Source organism: Anas platyrhynchos, chromosome 6 (assembly GCF_047663525.1).
Source record: "Anas platyrhynchos isolate ZD024472 breed Pekin duck chromosome 6, IASCAAS_PekinDuck_T2T, whole genome shotgun sequence".
NCBI lineage: Eukaryota > Metazoa > Chordata > Aves > Anseriformes > Anatidae > Anas > Anas platyrhynchos.
Window position 1 is genome coordinate 27,707,884 of NC_092592.1, and position 11,971 is coordinate 27,719,854.

Below are 11,971 nucleotides of genomic sequence, written 5' to 3' on the forward strand. Positions count from 1 at the left end.
CCGGACTGACCATCACGTTTATTGCCCCGGGGCCGTGCCAGGGGGGAGCAGGCAGGGAGGGTGATGCCCCCTTAGGGGCGTACGGGGTGGATTTTGCCCCCCCCCCAACTCTTCAGAGGGAAGAGGCAGGAGGGGGCTGATCTCTGGGCAATGTTTGGGGGTATGGAAAAGGAATTCCCCAGCCCAGGTTTGTCCTCCAGTGTCACCTCCTCCCTGTCACTGGGACACGGAGAGAGTTGGGGTGGGATTTGGGGATTCAAGGCTGGTGGCTGCCCCTGGTAGTGCCATGAATTGGCCCTACAGGAGGCAGGCCCTGGTGCAGAGATCCTCCTTGGTGCACAAGGGACCGCCGAGGGGACATCTTTGTGCCACGGGGGACAGGGCAGTGCCTGACACCCCCCAAATATCCATCGTGCCATGGGGGAGGGCTGAAATGTGCCATCTCCGGGCTGTGCAAGGACACAGGAGCGGTGCTGGTCCCTTCCCACACTGCAGGGCAAGGACAGGGACAACCCTTGGGGACAGGACAACCTCGCTGCCAGCGTCCTGCTGCCCGCCACCGCGTCCCCTCTGTGCTGCCAGCAGCGCCCTGCGGGGAGGGAGCAGAGTGCCATCAGGGTTAACCCCCCAGCTGTAGGGCCACCCCACAGCACCCATCCCACAACTCACCCGGCGCTACTGATCCCTCCTCGGGGTGGGCACGGGGTAGCTCTCCTCCTCTTCCTCCTCCTCCTCCTCTTCCTCGCCGAGCATCCTGCCAGGAGAGTGAGCCCTGGGGGAGCAGACGTGGCAGCGGGCAGGGGCTGGCGGCCCCACAGCCCCCCCCTGCGCCCCCATTCCCGCTCAGCACCCACCTGGCTGCCGGGCACCCGGGGCCAGGGCTGCCCGAGGGGGCGTCCTCACGTCTGGGACAGGGTCTCCGGCCTGGACAGACAGACGGACGGACAGAAAGGGTCCCTCCCCTCCCGGCCCCGTGTCCACCTTCAGCCAGGCGCCAGCTCCTGCCTCCAGCTTGTGACCGCCGTCAGTGGGTTTTTTGTACTTAAATAAAGGTTTCAGATTTAAATAGATTCTTCTCTGGGCTTTTTTTTTTTCTCTCCTTTTCCTTTTTTTTTTTTTCTAGTTTTTGGACATCCCAAGTCTTTAAAAGTGAATGAAAAGCCGAAGGAACCGACGAGGCTGGGCCCGGCCCAACACTGGCGGTCCCGGAGGTAGTTTCCACCTGAGTCTCGTAACACTGCTGGCAAGGGGGGTGGGAAAAGGGGCCGGGGGGGGGTGACTCCCCTCCGGCCCCTACACGGAGCTCTCGTCCAGCTTCTCCACCAGCTGCGTGTGTTTCCTCTTCTCCAGGATCTTGCTGAGCTCCTCGGTGAAGGAGGCGCTGCAAAGCGGCGACGCCAGGGGCTCGTCCTGCTGCAGCAGCATGTAGCTGTTGCCGTTCATCTTGCGCAGGACGCTGGGCAGGGCGCCCACCCCGTTGGTCAGCTCCGAGGGCAGCAGCAGCGGCGGCGGCGGCGGTAGCGGCGGCGGCGGCACCACCGCCGGCAGCTCCTTGACCGGCGAGGTGGCGGCCGTGGGCGCCTCGCCGGGGATGATGCGCAGGCAGCCGTCGGGGTAAGCGAGCCGCTCTTCATCCTCCTCCTCCTCCTCCTCTTCCTTGCGGCCCTTGCGCAGGCAGCTGGCCGACACCGTCTGCAGCTCGGCGTTGGCGGCCCGCGGCTCGCCCAGGACGTACTTGCCCTTGCGCTTCTCCAGGCAGGACACGTAGAGCAGGACGATGGCCAGCACGGCGCACAGCACCACCAGCACCACGATGGTGGAGACGTAAGCCACCTTGGCGTCGCCGGCCAGCCGGGAGGCGGCGTGCGGCTCGGTGCTGGCGGCGGTGGCGGCGGCGCGGGGCAGCTCGGGCAGCACGCTGAGGCTGTAGGCGGCCAGCAGCGTCCGCAGACCTCGCTCCTCGCCGTAGCAGCGGTACTCGCCGCCGTGCTCCGGCAGCGTGTCGGTCACCAGCAGCCCGTCCACCCCCACGCGCAGCCGCTCCTGCCCCGCGCCCGGCACCTCGCTGCCGTTCAGCAGCCACACGGCCCGCGCCAGGTTGGAGCGCTGGTCGCAGGGCAGCAGCACGTCGTCCCCACGCAGCACCGTCCGGTTCTTCCACGGCAAGGAGCCTACGGGGGCGCACACCGCGTTGTTACGGTGTCGTGGATCCCCCCCCGAGCCAGCCGGCACCCTGTGAAGCCCCCACCCCTATGTGCGTGGACTCACTGCGCCCAGAGCCGCTCCGGCATCCCGCGTTGCCGCCCTGCACGTCCTGCACCAGCCCCGTGCTGCGGGACAGAGGGGTCAGCGTCCTGCAGCCTGCACAGCCCCGAAATTATCGGGGTGAGGGGCACCCCCAGGGCTGTCCCTACCTGTCCCTGTTGGCCGTGTCACGGCAAGCCCGGCCGTCCCAGGCGCAGTAGGGGTCCCGGGCGAGGATGCAGTCGTAGCAGGAGGTGTACCTGGCACAGGAGGCCAGGGGCACCTGCAGGACCCCGCTGGCTGCCCCCACGTACAGGCTCCTCTGGGGTGAAAAGGGCCAAGCTCGCAGCGTCGCCCCACGCAGGGGGCACCCCTGCGAGCTCCCCAGCCCCATTTCCACCCCCTCACCTGCTTGCGGGAGACCACCAGGGTCTCCACGGGCTGCGGCTCCCCGAACAGCTGCACCTCCTCGATGATGTGCACGCCGGAGTCCAGCACCACGGCCTTGTGCAGCCAGCCGTCCCCTGCGGAGCCGGGCGCTCAGGGGACACCAACCCCATCCCCGGCGCTCCTCGGGGACCCATCCCACGTCCCGCACTCACCCGTCCCCATGAAGAGCACGTCGTAGGGGCGCCCGTCGAGGGCCCGCACGCGGTCCACGGCCAGGCGGCTGTAGGCCACGCTCCTCTTGACCAGCAGCGGCTCGCCGCCCGCCGGCTGCACCTCCTCGAACATCAGCGGGTGCAGCTTGACGAAGTCCAGCACGCTGTTGGGCAGGTCCTGCGACGAGTTGAAGCCCTTCCTGCGGGAGCTGTCCGTGATGCACTGCCCGGGGAACGTAGGGGGACACAGAGAACCATCAGCGGGTGGCTCACCCGCTTGCACCCCAACAAAAAACCCACAAACTCTCCCCAAGCACTCACGGAGCCGGGCCGGGGCTCGGGCACGGCGCCGTCGTAGCGGGACCACTTGCGAGAGGAGTCCTGGTACTCCATGTAGGGGCCCTCGAAGGCGCGCTGCACCTCGGAGATGTTGTAGCGGCACACGGCCGACGCTTCCATCGTCCTCCTGGGTGCACAGCTCAAGTCAACCCAGGCTTCCAGGCTTTCCTTTTGTTTTTGGCCATCCCCGTGCCCACCCGGCCCCGCTCACCACTGCGCCGAGAGGGTGAAGGCGGCGTAGAAGACGGTGCTGGCCCAGCCGCCCCCGTCCAGGCTGCAGACGCTGCGCAGCACCTCGTAGTAGGGGATGTAGCACACCAGGCGGGCCTTCATGAAGGACGTCCACTTGCGCTGCAGGATCTTCTTCCCCCCCACGTCACTCTGAAGGGCAAGCGGGGGATGTTGGAGAGTTTATTCTGCTCTGCCCGTGCCTCAGTTTCCCCCCTGGGGGGTTAAACTCGGAGGCCCTGCAGCAGGAGGAGCAGCACCCCGCTCCCCGGGGCCACCCTCACCTTGCAGACGCGGGCCACCCGGGCCACGCGGGCCACCTGGCTCTTGTCGAAGAAGGAGGTGGTCTCCTCGCCCGCCCGCTCCGTGAAGAAGTAGTAGATTTTGTCATCGTCCCCCACGGGGCTGTCCTTGCTCTCCCGGACCAGCACAGAGGCCACAAAGTCAGCGTCTGGGGGGCGCAGGGTGGGAAGGTGGCACCTGGGGGCTCTCCAGGGTCCCTCCCTGCCTCGGTTTCCCCTTGCAGCAAAGCGCTCCCGGGGCAATCCCCACGCACCAGTGCCACCAGTCCGAGGGGACAGGGACAGGGATGGGGATGGGGACAGGGACGGGGACAGCCCTACCGTTCAGCCAGTGCAGCGGGGACTCCTCCATCTTCAGCGGCCGCTGGTGCAGGTTCCTGCGGATGTCGGGAAGGCTCCGAAATTCGTAGCGTGTGGCCGTGTACAAGCCACCATCTGCGTGGGGCGGGCACCCGTCAGCACGGCCACCACCGCACATCGGGGACAGCCCCAAAAGCCCCCCACGTCCACGTGGAGGAGTGTCCCGTGTGGCTACGGGACCGCTTACCCACGATGAGGCCGGTGTAGCCGCGGGAGGGGTCGTAGGGGCACTTCTCCTTGCCTTCCTCCAAGCGGGCGGGCAGCGTGAACCTGTCGGCGTCCTGCGGGAACGGGGGCAGCGTTAGCAATGCCCGGGCGGGATGAGCCTCCCCCAAAAAAAACCCCACACAAGCGCCTGTGGGGTTTCTGCACCCCAGCAAGCCTCAGCCTGGCCGAGTGGCCGCTGCCCAGCCGGGCTGGGTCCCCCCGGGGCCGTGGCGACGTCGCTGTGTCACCGCAGGAGTTATTTTCTTTGGGGTTTTGCAGTTCAAAGCCCTTCAAATAATGACGGGGCCGAGCGGCGTGGCGGCTCCGTCAGCGGCTGGGGACAAACCAGACGGGCAGCAGGGCCGTGGGAACAGCCTTGTAGTCCCACGGGCAGCTTGGGACGTGGGGACGTGCACCGTGGCCCCTCTGTCCCCCCTGGGCTGCGGGAGGGACACCCCCAGGGACGCACAGCGCGGCTCTGAGACCCCCAACACCAGCACATCCCACCCTTTTGTGTCCCCCCCGTGTCCCCACACGTCCCCAGCACCACCCCGCTGCGGGATCAGAGTCCAGCCCCAGCGCCGGGGTGGGGACTGGCGGCGTCTGCGTGACATTGACCACGGCGCGGCGCTGCCACCCCAAAGCCACGCGCCCAGACACGGGGTCTCTGCGCCCCAAAAGGGGCCGGGAACGGGGTCGGGAGGACTCACGATGGCAGCGCAGAGAGGGTGGAAGGCATAGGTGCCACAGGTGTAGAGGTGCGTGCTGTTGAGCCTCTGCAGGAACCGCACGTGGTTGAAGCACTCGGTCTGCGGAGAGGAGGAGGACCCCGGTCACCAACCGGTGACACCGCCACCGTGTCCCCCCTTGCCGCCCGGTGCTGGCCCTACCTTGTTGTTTCTGCCCTTCTGCAGGCAGTCCAGCTGCTTCTCCGGGGATGCTTCCCAGTGGATCTGCAGGGAGAAAAGCAGACACCACCTCACAACCCACCCTGGGGCACGGGGGAGCCTCTCTCCCCGTTTGGAGGCCGCTCGGGGACGAGGGGACAGGGCCACGGGGCCGTGCTCACCGTGCGGTGCGAGCCGTCAGCCACGTTGCTGGCGTTGAGGGCGAAGATGGCCCCGCGGGCCCCCACGTAGAGGATGCCCCGCTCGTCCTCCAGCAGCAGCGTGGTGTAGTTCAGGCTGTGCCCGCTGAAACGCCGCACCTCGGAGAGCTCTGCGAGAGAAAATGGGGGCGCTGGGGGCGGGGGGCACACGGCCACCACCCCGGGTTTTGGGATCCGGCTTCACGGGGGAAAGTCTCGAAGCGGTTTTCGCCGCAAAGCACTCAAAAGCAGGCTGAGCTTCCTTCCCGTTTTCCCTCCCGGCACCCACCCTGCGCCCCCCTTACCCTCAAAGGTGACCGTCGTCCTGGGGGTGGCATCCAGGTCGGTGGCGGAGCGCCGGGACGGGTAGCCCATGACCGCAGCCACCAGGAGGGCAGCCAGGACCCTCAGCGTGCCCCCGAGCATCTTCCCCGGCCCCCGGCGAGGCTGGCCCCCGGGCTGGGGGGGCCCGGCAGAGCCACTGCTGGGGACGGGCTCCCCGGGACCCTCCTGAAATGCAGAAAGGGGTCAGGGGTGCTGCCAGCCATGGGGATTTGGGGACTCTCAGCCCCAGAGGCGTGCACGGGGGGTGAAGGCGCAGTGAGGGGGAGTGGCGGAGGATGCCACGGTCCCGTGGCAGGGGAGGCAAGCGCGTCACGAGACCGCACGTCTCTCCGCAGCAGGTGCAGAAGCAGAAGTGCCCCACAGGTCCCCAGCAGCACCCGGTCGGCAGCCACCACGTGGGGACCATCCCCAAGCTGTCCCCAGGCAGCTGGTGCACCCCAAAAGCCAAAGGGCTCTGCCCCTTCCCCAGATCCATGAGCCCCGGGGTCCCCGCAGGAGAGAGGAGCTGGCAGGAAGGAAAGAAAACCCCAAAAACACAGAAAGTTGGCCCGAAATTTCTAAGGACAAAGGGTTGGGGAAGGATGCTCCAGGCACGTGCAGCGCAGGGTAGGGGAGAAGTGATCCGGAGCCATTTGGCTCCTCCACCAGGTCTTTCCAAACGAGGAGGTTGTTTTCCCCCCCAGTGTTTTTCCACTACATTTCAGCTTCCCTTTCATCAAAAGCTGCCTTGAAGCTCAGCATCTGCCTCCGCTCCCAGCCAGGAAGCAAAAAGCAAAAAAAAAAAAAACCCGGCCAAAAAGGCTGCCGCTCCCCCAAACCCCACCTCAGCCGGCCCCGGGCGGGAGGTGTGAAACCAGAGCGGGGAGATAGCGAGGCGGGCGGCACGTCCCCGGGGAAACAAAACTGCAAGCGGGCTGGAGTGGGGCCGGGCAGGAGGATGGGGAGACGTGGGGAGGGAGCACGGGGCTGGGGATCCCATAAAACAGCCATCAGGGTGCAGCACCTCCGTCCTCCTGGCTGGGAAGCGAGCCCGGAGAAAGGGGCACCCCGTTTCCTAAAAGGGACCCCCGGCATCCCGCAGCTGCCTGGTGGCCTCAGGGGTGCCGAGGAGGACAGAGCCCGTGGGGTGTCTCCGATGGGGAGACCTCCCCGCAAAGCAGCCGGCACTAATCTGTTTGCTTAGGGTTTCCTTCTACACACACCAAAAATACCTGGCCCTCCAGCAAAGCTGTTCAAACACGCTCGGCTGCAGACGGTTTCCCTAAAGCAAATACCTCGCCGGCCGGGCTTCAGACAGAGGGGAGGGCAAAGCAAAACAAGGCAGGAACCAAAAGGGCCTGGGAGGAGATGCGAGAGGCTGCCCTTTTTCCAGCCAGCACGGTCCCGGTCCCAAATCCTTCTAGGGGTGGCTCCGACCCCTCGGTGTCACCCCAGAGCTGGCTGGGGGGCTTCAGCCCTACACCGTGAATAAAAGCAGCACGGCCATACAGACCAGACCACGTCTCCTGCCCCCAAACGAGCCCTGACCTTTGCCGGGTGCCCCCTCCCCGGCGTCCTGCCCCCGCTCACGCAGTGCCCGTGGACTTTACCCCGCGCCAGCGCCGCCAGGGCTCGAGGCAGGGCCGGGGCGCACGAGGCTGTTCCAGCCCAGCGGCTGCGCCCATGTGCAAAGGCTCCTTCGGCCCCGCTCCGCTGTTAACTTTGTCCCGAAGGAAATGAATCGCTGCGCTCCAAGGGCTGGTTAATGTTTTACTCCCTGGGTAGGGCTGTTTCGAGGTGTTCTTTTTTTATTTATTTTAGTGTGTGAGGTTTTTTTTTAACACCTGGGGATGGGGGAAGGAGGAGGAAAGAGCTGAGAGCATCCCTGGTTCTCCTCGGATCACCACGCCAGGCTCACCCGGCCCCGCTGCTCCCCAAAAAGCAAAGCCCAAGCTCAGGCTCCGTGCCAGGGGCAGAGAGCTCAGGGCCACAGGACGCACACGGCTTTCCCGTCAGAAAAGGGGAAGAGGCAGAAGGAGGAACGCCACGGAGAGATTTCTCCACGGGAGGGAGACAAAAGGGAGAGAGGAGGCGGCGGCAGCTCTGCTGAAACCTGGGATTTGAGGGGAAAACCACCCGGCACCTTTAGGATGCTCCGGTGCTGGAGGTCAGGCATCAGCTGCACTCCCCGTGCCAGGCACGGGGACAATGCGGGCAGGGGGACCCCAAAAACGCCCCCAGCTGCCGGGCGGTGCTGGAGGAAGAGCAGGGTGTCACCGGCAGCCAGCCCTGGTCAGGTCGGACTGGGTTTACTGGGTCACAACTGGAGCGTGGCTGGGGCAGCCTCCGCTCTGCGCAGCACACCCAGACGAGCCGGCCCGGTCCTCGGCTCCTTAAAATGCCCACATCGAGCAGCAACACGGGCACGTGGGGAGCTTTGGGGGCTGCCCGAGGAGCGGGACGAGGCAGGGAGCGCACCCGAGGCCTCCCCCAACATCCCAAATCCACGCTCTGCAGGGCAGCAAACGCCTCGGAGCCCTGCAGCTGCGGGCACGGGGACGGGCGAGGGGAGCCCAGCAGAAGCGAGGAGCCGCGAGCGCGTCCCCGGTTTGAGAGAGGCTGCGAAATCCTGCGAGATCCCGCGGTGCCCGGCGAGGGCAGCCGGGATGAGGGTTGCCAGGCAACTTTAATTCGGCTTTTTCCCAACTTGCAGGCTGGAAAGCAGCCGCGGGGTCCAGCACCGGCTCCTCCCGGCACCGTCCCCAAACGCCAGCCCCAGCGGCTGCGTCCTGGGGCCGGAGGGGAGAAATTTCCCAAGCGGCCGGGGTTTTGTCAACAGCAGCAAGCAAAATGCCAACTTGCCAAAAGTCCTCCGGGAAAACGGGCTCTGTGATGCGTTTGGGTGCTGGTGGCTCGCGAGCTGGTGCTCCTTCCCCCAAATTAGGGATGCAGGTGCTGCAGAGGGGAAGGAGAGCAAACTCAGCGAGCCCCCCAGCCAGCACGTCACCCCACATCCCCATAGTGTCTGCACAGAGACACCGCAGGAGCCGAGGGGACAGAGAAGTGAAACAAAACCTGAAGGGAGCCGAGACACCGCCGGGACGCCGCAGCCAGGCACTGACTTCCCCCTGCTGCCAGCCCTGCCCTGTACGGGACGGGGATGTGGGGTGTGGAGCCTCGGCACGGGGCTCGGGGGATGCTGCACAGATGCTCTGCAGGGAACGAGGGGGAAAAGCAGCCGTGGGGTGAACGAAGCCAGCCCCGATCCCACCTCCGGCGCCCTCAGCATCGCCCCGCACCACCACGGGGAAGCGCTGGGAGGAAGAGGCAGACGCAGCACTGGGAACATCGCCACCAAAAATCAACAGTTTGGGGTTTTTTTCTGCGTTTCTTTTTTTTTCCTCACTGTGGCAGGCCGGGACGGCACGGCTGGACGGACAGACGGATGGATGGACGGCCCCCCGTGCCACGGCAGAGGTTCCCAGCGAGGGGGCGTGCGGCGCCTGGCTCACACGCCGCAGCTCGTCGCAAGGGGCTGGCTGGCTGCGAGCTGCAGCTCAGCCTTACAAGGCTCTGCGGCCGATGCACGTTGCTGCCACGGCAGAACGAGCGGGATCGTTTCAGAATTCGACTCCCAGGAACAATTAAAAAAAAAAAAAAAAAAGAAAGAAAACAACCCAAAGCCCCAGCCTTAAATTTAAAGGGACGCTGCAGAGCCCGCTGCTGCCGGCGTAGCCTCGCTCGGGTTTTGGGGGCTTTTGGGTGAATTTGGGGCTGTTTTCATCCCCGTGGACGCTTTGTTTCGTCTGGCTGGGCTCGCACAATGCGGGGCAGTGAATTCACGCGGGTGTTTGCTCAGAGCTGCTTTGCCTTCCACTTTCTTCTCGGGTTTCAGAGCCGCGTGCTGCCGACGGCGCCGTTCCCACGGAGGTGCCCGGCACGGCGAGGGGGCTCCCGGCCCGCGGGGTTTTGGGGCACATCAGAGGCTGCGGGGGCAGCTGGAGCCCGACCAAGCCGGCCTCGCCCCAGTTCAAGGCTTCTGACCGCAAGCCCGGCCCTCTCCCGTTTTATTTATCCCAAAGATAAACTGTTTTTCTCTTCTCCTCTTCCCGAACGTCCAGCAAAACCAGATGACAGCAGCGTTTTTGTCGGTCCCAGCTTAACCCGACCTCATCTTGTTTGCTTGGGTTGCCCTCCGAGGAAGCTTCAGCTTCGGGGTCAGAGCGGAGCCGAGGACCTTTTTAACTCCGGGTCCAAAGCCCACACTCGGAGCCCTGAGCTTTTTCCCTCGGCCTTTCCCGGAGTGGTTTGCGTGCAGCCAGCCCCGGCGTGGATTTGCATGGGCTCGGCAGCAGGAAGAGGGGAGAAACTCCCAGTCCCAGCAGGATTTGGGACAGCCTCATTCTCCAAGCATCAGCCTTTAAGACCCCAAAACCCTCCTCCTGCTGCCCCCCAGCTGGTTCAACCCATCCAGGAAACATCCCAAGGCACCAGGACCCCTGGGGACCCCCCAGCAGAGCCCCGCAGCCTCTCACCCCCCCCAGCTCCCCAGCAAGCCCCGTCACGACGCCGTGCCAAGCCCAGGGGGGGTTGGAAATCCCCAGCCCCCCGGGTGCCGGCCGTGCACGCTGCCGTGGGCAGCCCCGCCGAGCACACCTGGCTGCTCTCGGCCTGAATTCGCTGCCAGCTTTGCCCAACAAACCTCCCGGCTCCGGCATTCCTGGCGGGGAAAGCAGGGAAAGGTTCACGTGGATGTTGGTTGGGAAAAAAAGGGGAGGGGGGGGGGGGAAGAAAAAGCCTGACGCCACAAAGCCCTGGCTTGCAGGAACCGAAAGGGTTGCGTCGGGTTTGTCGGGTTTCATTTTCCTTGTTGCTTTTTTTTTTTTTCCCCCTCGGGTTGCAACACAAACCCAAAGCCAAGATAGAGATCAGGGCAGCGGGGGGCAGCTCTCCGCCCCGCAGCCCTCTGGGCACCTCCGGCCCGGCCAAGGCCACGTCCCGGGGGACCAAAAGGGGGACGGGGTCCGGGTAGGGGCTGAGCAGGGGGAGCACGGCCAGACCCTACCCAGCCGGAGAGGGGAGAAGCAGCAGGAGCCCACGGCGGCAGCACAAGTAGCACAAACCCCGGCAGCGCTATTATTAATAATTTCCCAGCCTCTGGGGGGAAGCTGCGCTCCTCATCCATTTTGGGCAGCCTCTTTGTCTTCCCGGAGGATTTTTCTTGGCACCACCAGAGCCCTCTCACGGTGTGTCCCCCCCCCCTTCCCAAATCGAGCCCCACTATGTCAAGGCCATGTGTGCGCTGCCAGACAGAGCCCAGACCCCAATCCCGGCTGCACGGCGGGTCCCTCCTGCCCCCAGGTCTGCACAGCCCCGACCCCACAGCCCCCCGCAGCCCACGGGAGGGTTGCACGGCTCTGCTGGGGCCCCCGATAGCTCCCGGCCCCCCCAGCACAGCCGTGACCCCAAGCTTGCTGCTGTGGGGGGCTGCACCAACCCCCCCCAGCTGTGCCCTGCCTGCTGCAGCCCCAACCTGCATCACCTCACCCCTTCTTGTCCCTACCCAGGTCCCCCAAATTGTCCCCAAAACCGGGCACCAGCACCTACACCACCCCCACGCATCCCTCCCTGCTTTCAGCCCTCGTCTCCCCAAACCCCCACCTGCACCAACCCCCCCCCCTTTCTCCCCTCTCCCCATGGCTCTGCTGCGGCTCCCCCAAACCCCCACCCCCTCTGTGGGGCGCCCCACAACCCCCCAAACCCTCCCCTCCCTCCCCCAAACAGCTCCCAGCCCCCTCCTCCTCCCTCAGCACCCTACCCACGGGCGCAACCCCCAGCCCTCCCGCTGCCGGCCGCGCCCCCAGCCCCCCAAAAATCCTTCTTCCCCCACACTCCCCACATGCGGGCCAACCCGACCTTGCCCCCTTTTCACTCGCCTGCGGCTCGGCACGGCTCCTCTCGGCTCCTTTCGGCTCGGGGCGAGCCGCCCGGCGCAGGTCGCTGCGCGCAGCCCCGCCGTGGGCCGTGCCGAGCCGCCCCGCGCCGCCCTCTGCCGGTTGCGCGCAGCCCCGCCGGTACCGGGCCGGGTGTGTGTGGGGTGGGAGCGGCACCGGGGGCTCTGCCCCCCTCCAAAAACCCTAAACGAGAGGCCCCAGGACCGTCCCTGCTTCGTGTCACCCCCCCCTCGAGGTTGCCGTGTCTGGGCAGCGCGCCCGGCGTGGCGCGGAGAGGGGCAAAGTCTCCCAAAGCGTGCGCCCAGGGGGGGACGTGGCCTTGGG

At 65.9% G+C, this 11,971-nt stretch overlaps 2 protein-coding genes across 9 annotated transcripts; both read right to left on the reverse strand.

Annotated features, from left to right (window-relative positions):
• Positions 1–3: 3 nt before the first annotated feature.
• Positions 4–11,763, reverse strand: SEMA4G (semaphorin 4G). 8 transcript variants are annotated; one of them, XR_011810100.1, is made up of 17 exons: positions 7,304–7,408; positions 5,675–5,879; positions 5,352–5,500; positions 5,173–5,235; positions 4,993–5,091; positions 4,263–4,356; positions 4,037–4,150; positions 3,698–3,864; positions 3,397–3,566; positions 3,168–3,312; positions 2,847–3,069; positions 2,653–2,768; positions 2,415–2,566; positions 2,269–2,330; positions 855–2,171; positions 670–754; positions 4–589 (listed from the first exon to the last, which is right to left on the reverse strand). XR_011810100.1 is itself a non-coding variant. In XM_072039731.1 (15 exons), exons 2-15 carry the CDS (start codon positions 5,793–5,795, stop codon positions 1,294–1,296), a joined length of 2,553 nt encoding a protein of 850 aa, XP_071895832.1. In that variant the 5' UTR covers positions 5,796–5,879; positions 11,630–11,763; the 3' UTR covers positions 4–1,293. The 8 variants fall into 8 exon arrangements, 3 of the variants coding, with proteins under 3 accessions (XP_071895832.1, XP_071895833.1, XP_038037481.2); XR_011810099.1 differs by having other exon boundaries at positions 670–772; XR_011810098.1 differs by having other exon boundaries at positions 4–754.
• Positions 8,087–10,411, reverse strand: LOC140002833 (uncharacterized). The gene is made up of 3 exons (XM_072040225.1): positions 10,396–10,411; positions 8,769–9,249; positions 8,087–8,648 (listed from the first exon to the last, which is right to left on the reverse strand). The coding sequence occupies exons 1-3, from the start codon at positions 10,409–10,411 to the stop codon at positions 8,087–8,089; spliced, it is 1,059 nt and encodes a 352-aa protein (XP_071896326.1).
• Positions 11,764–11,971: the final 208 nt, after the last annotated feature.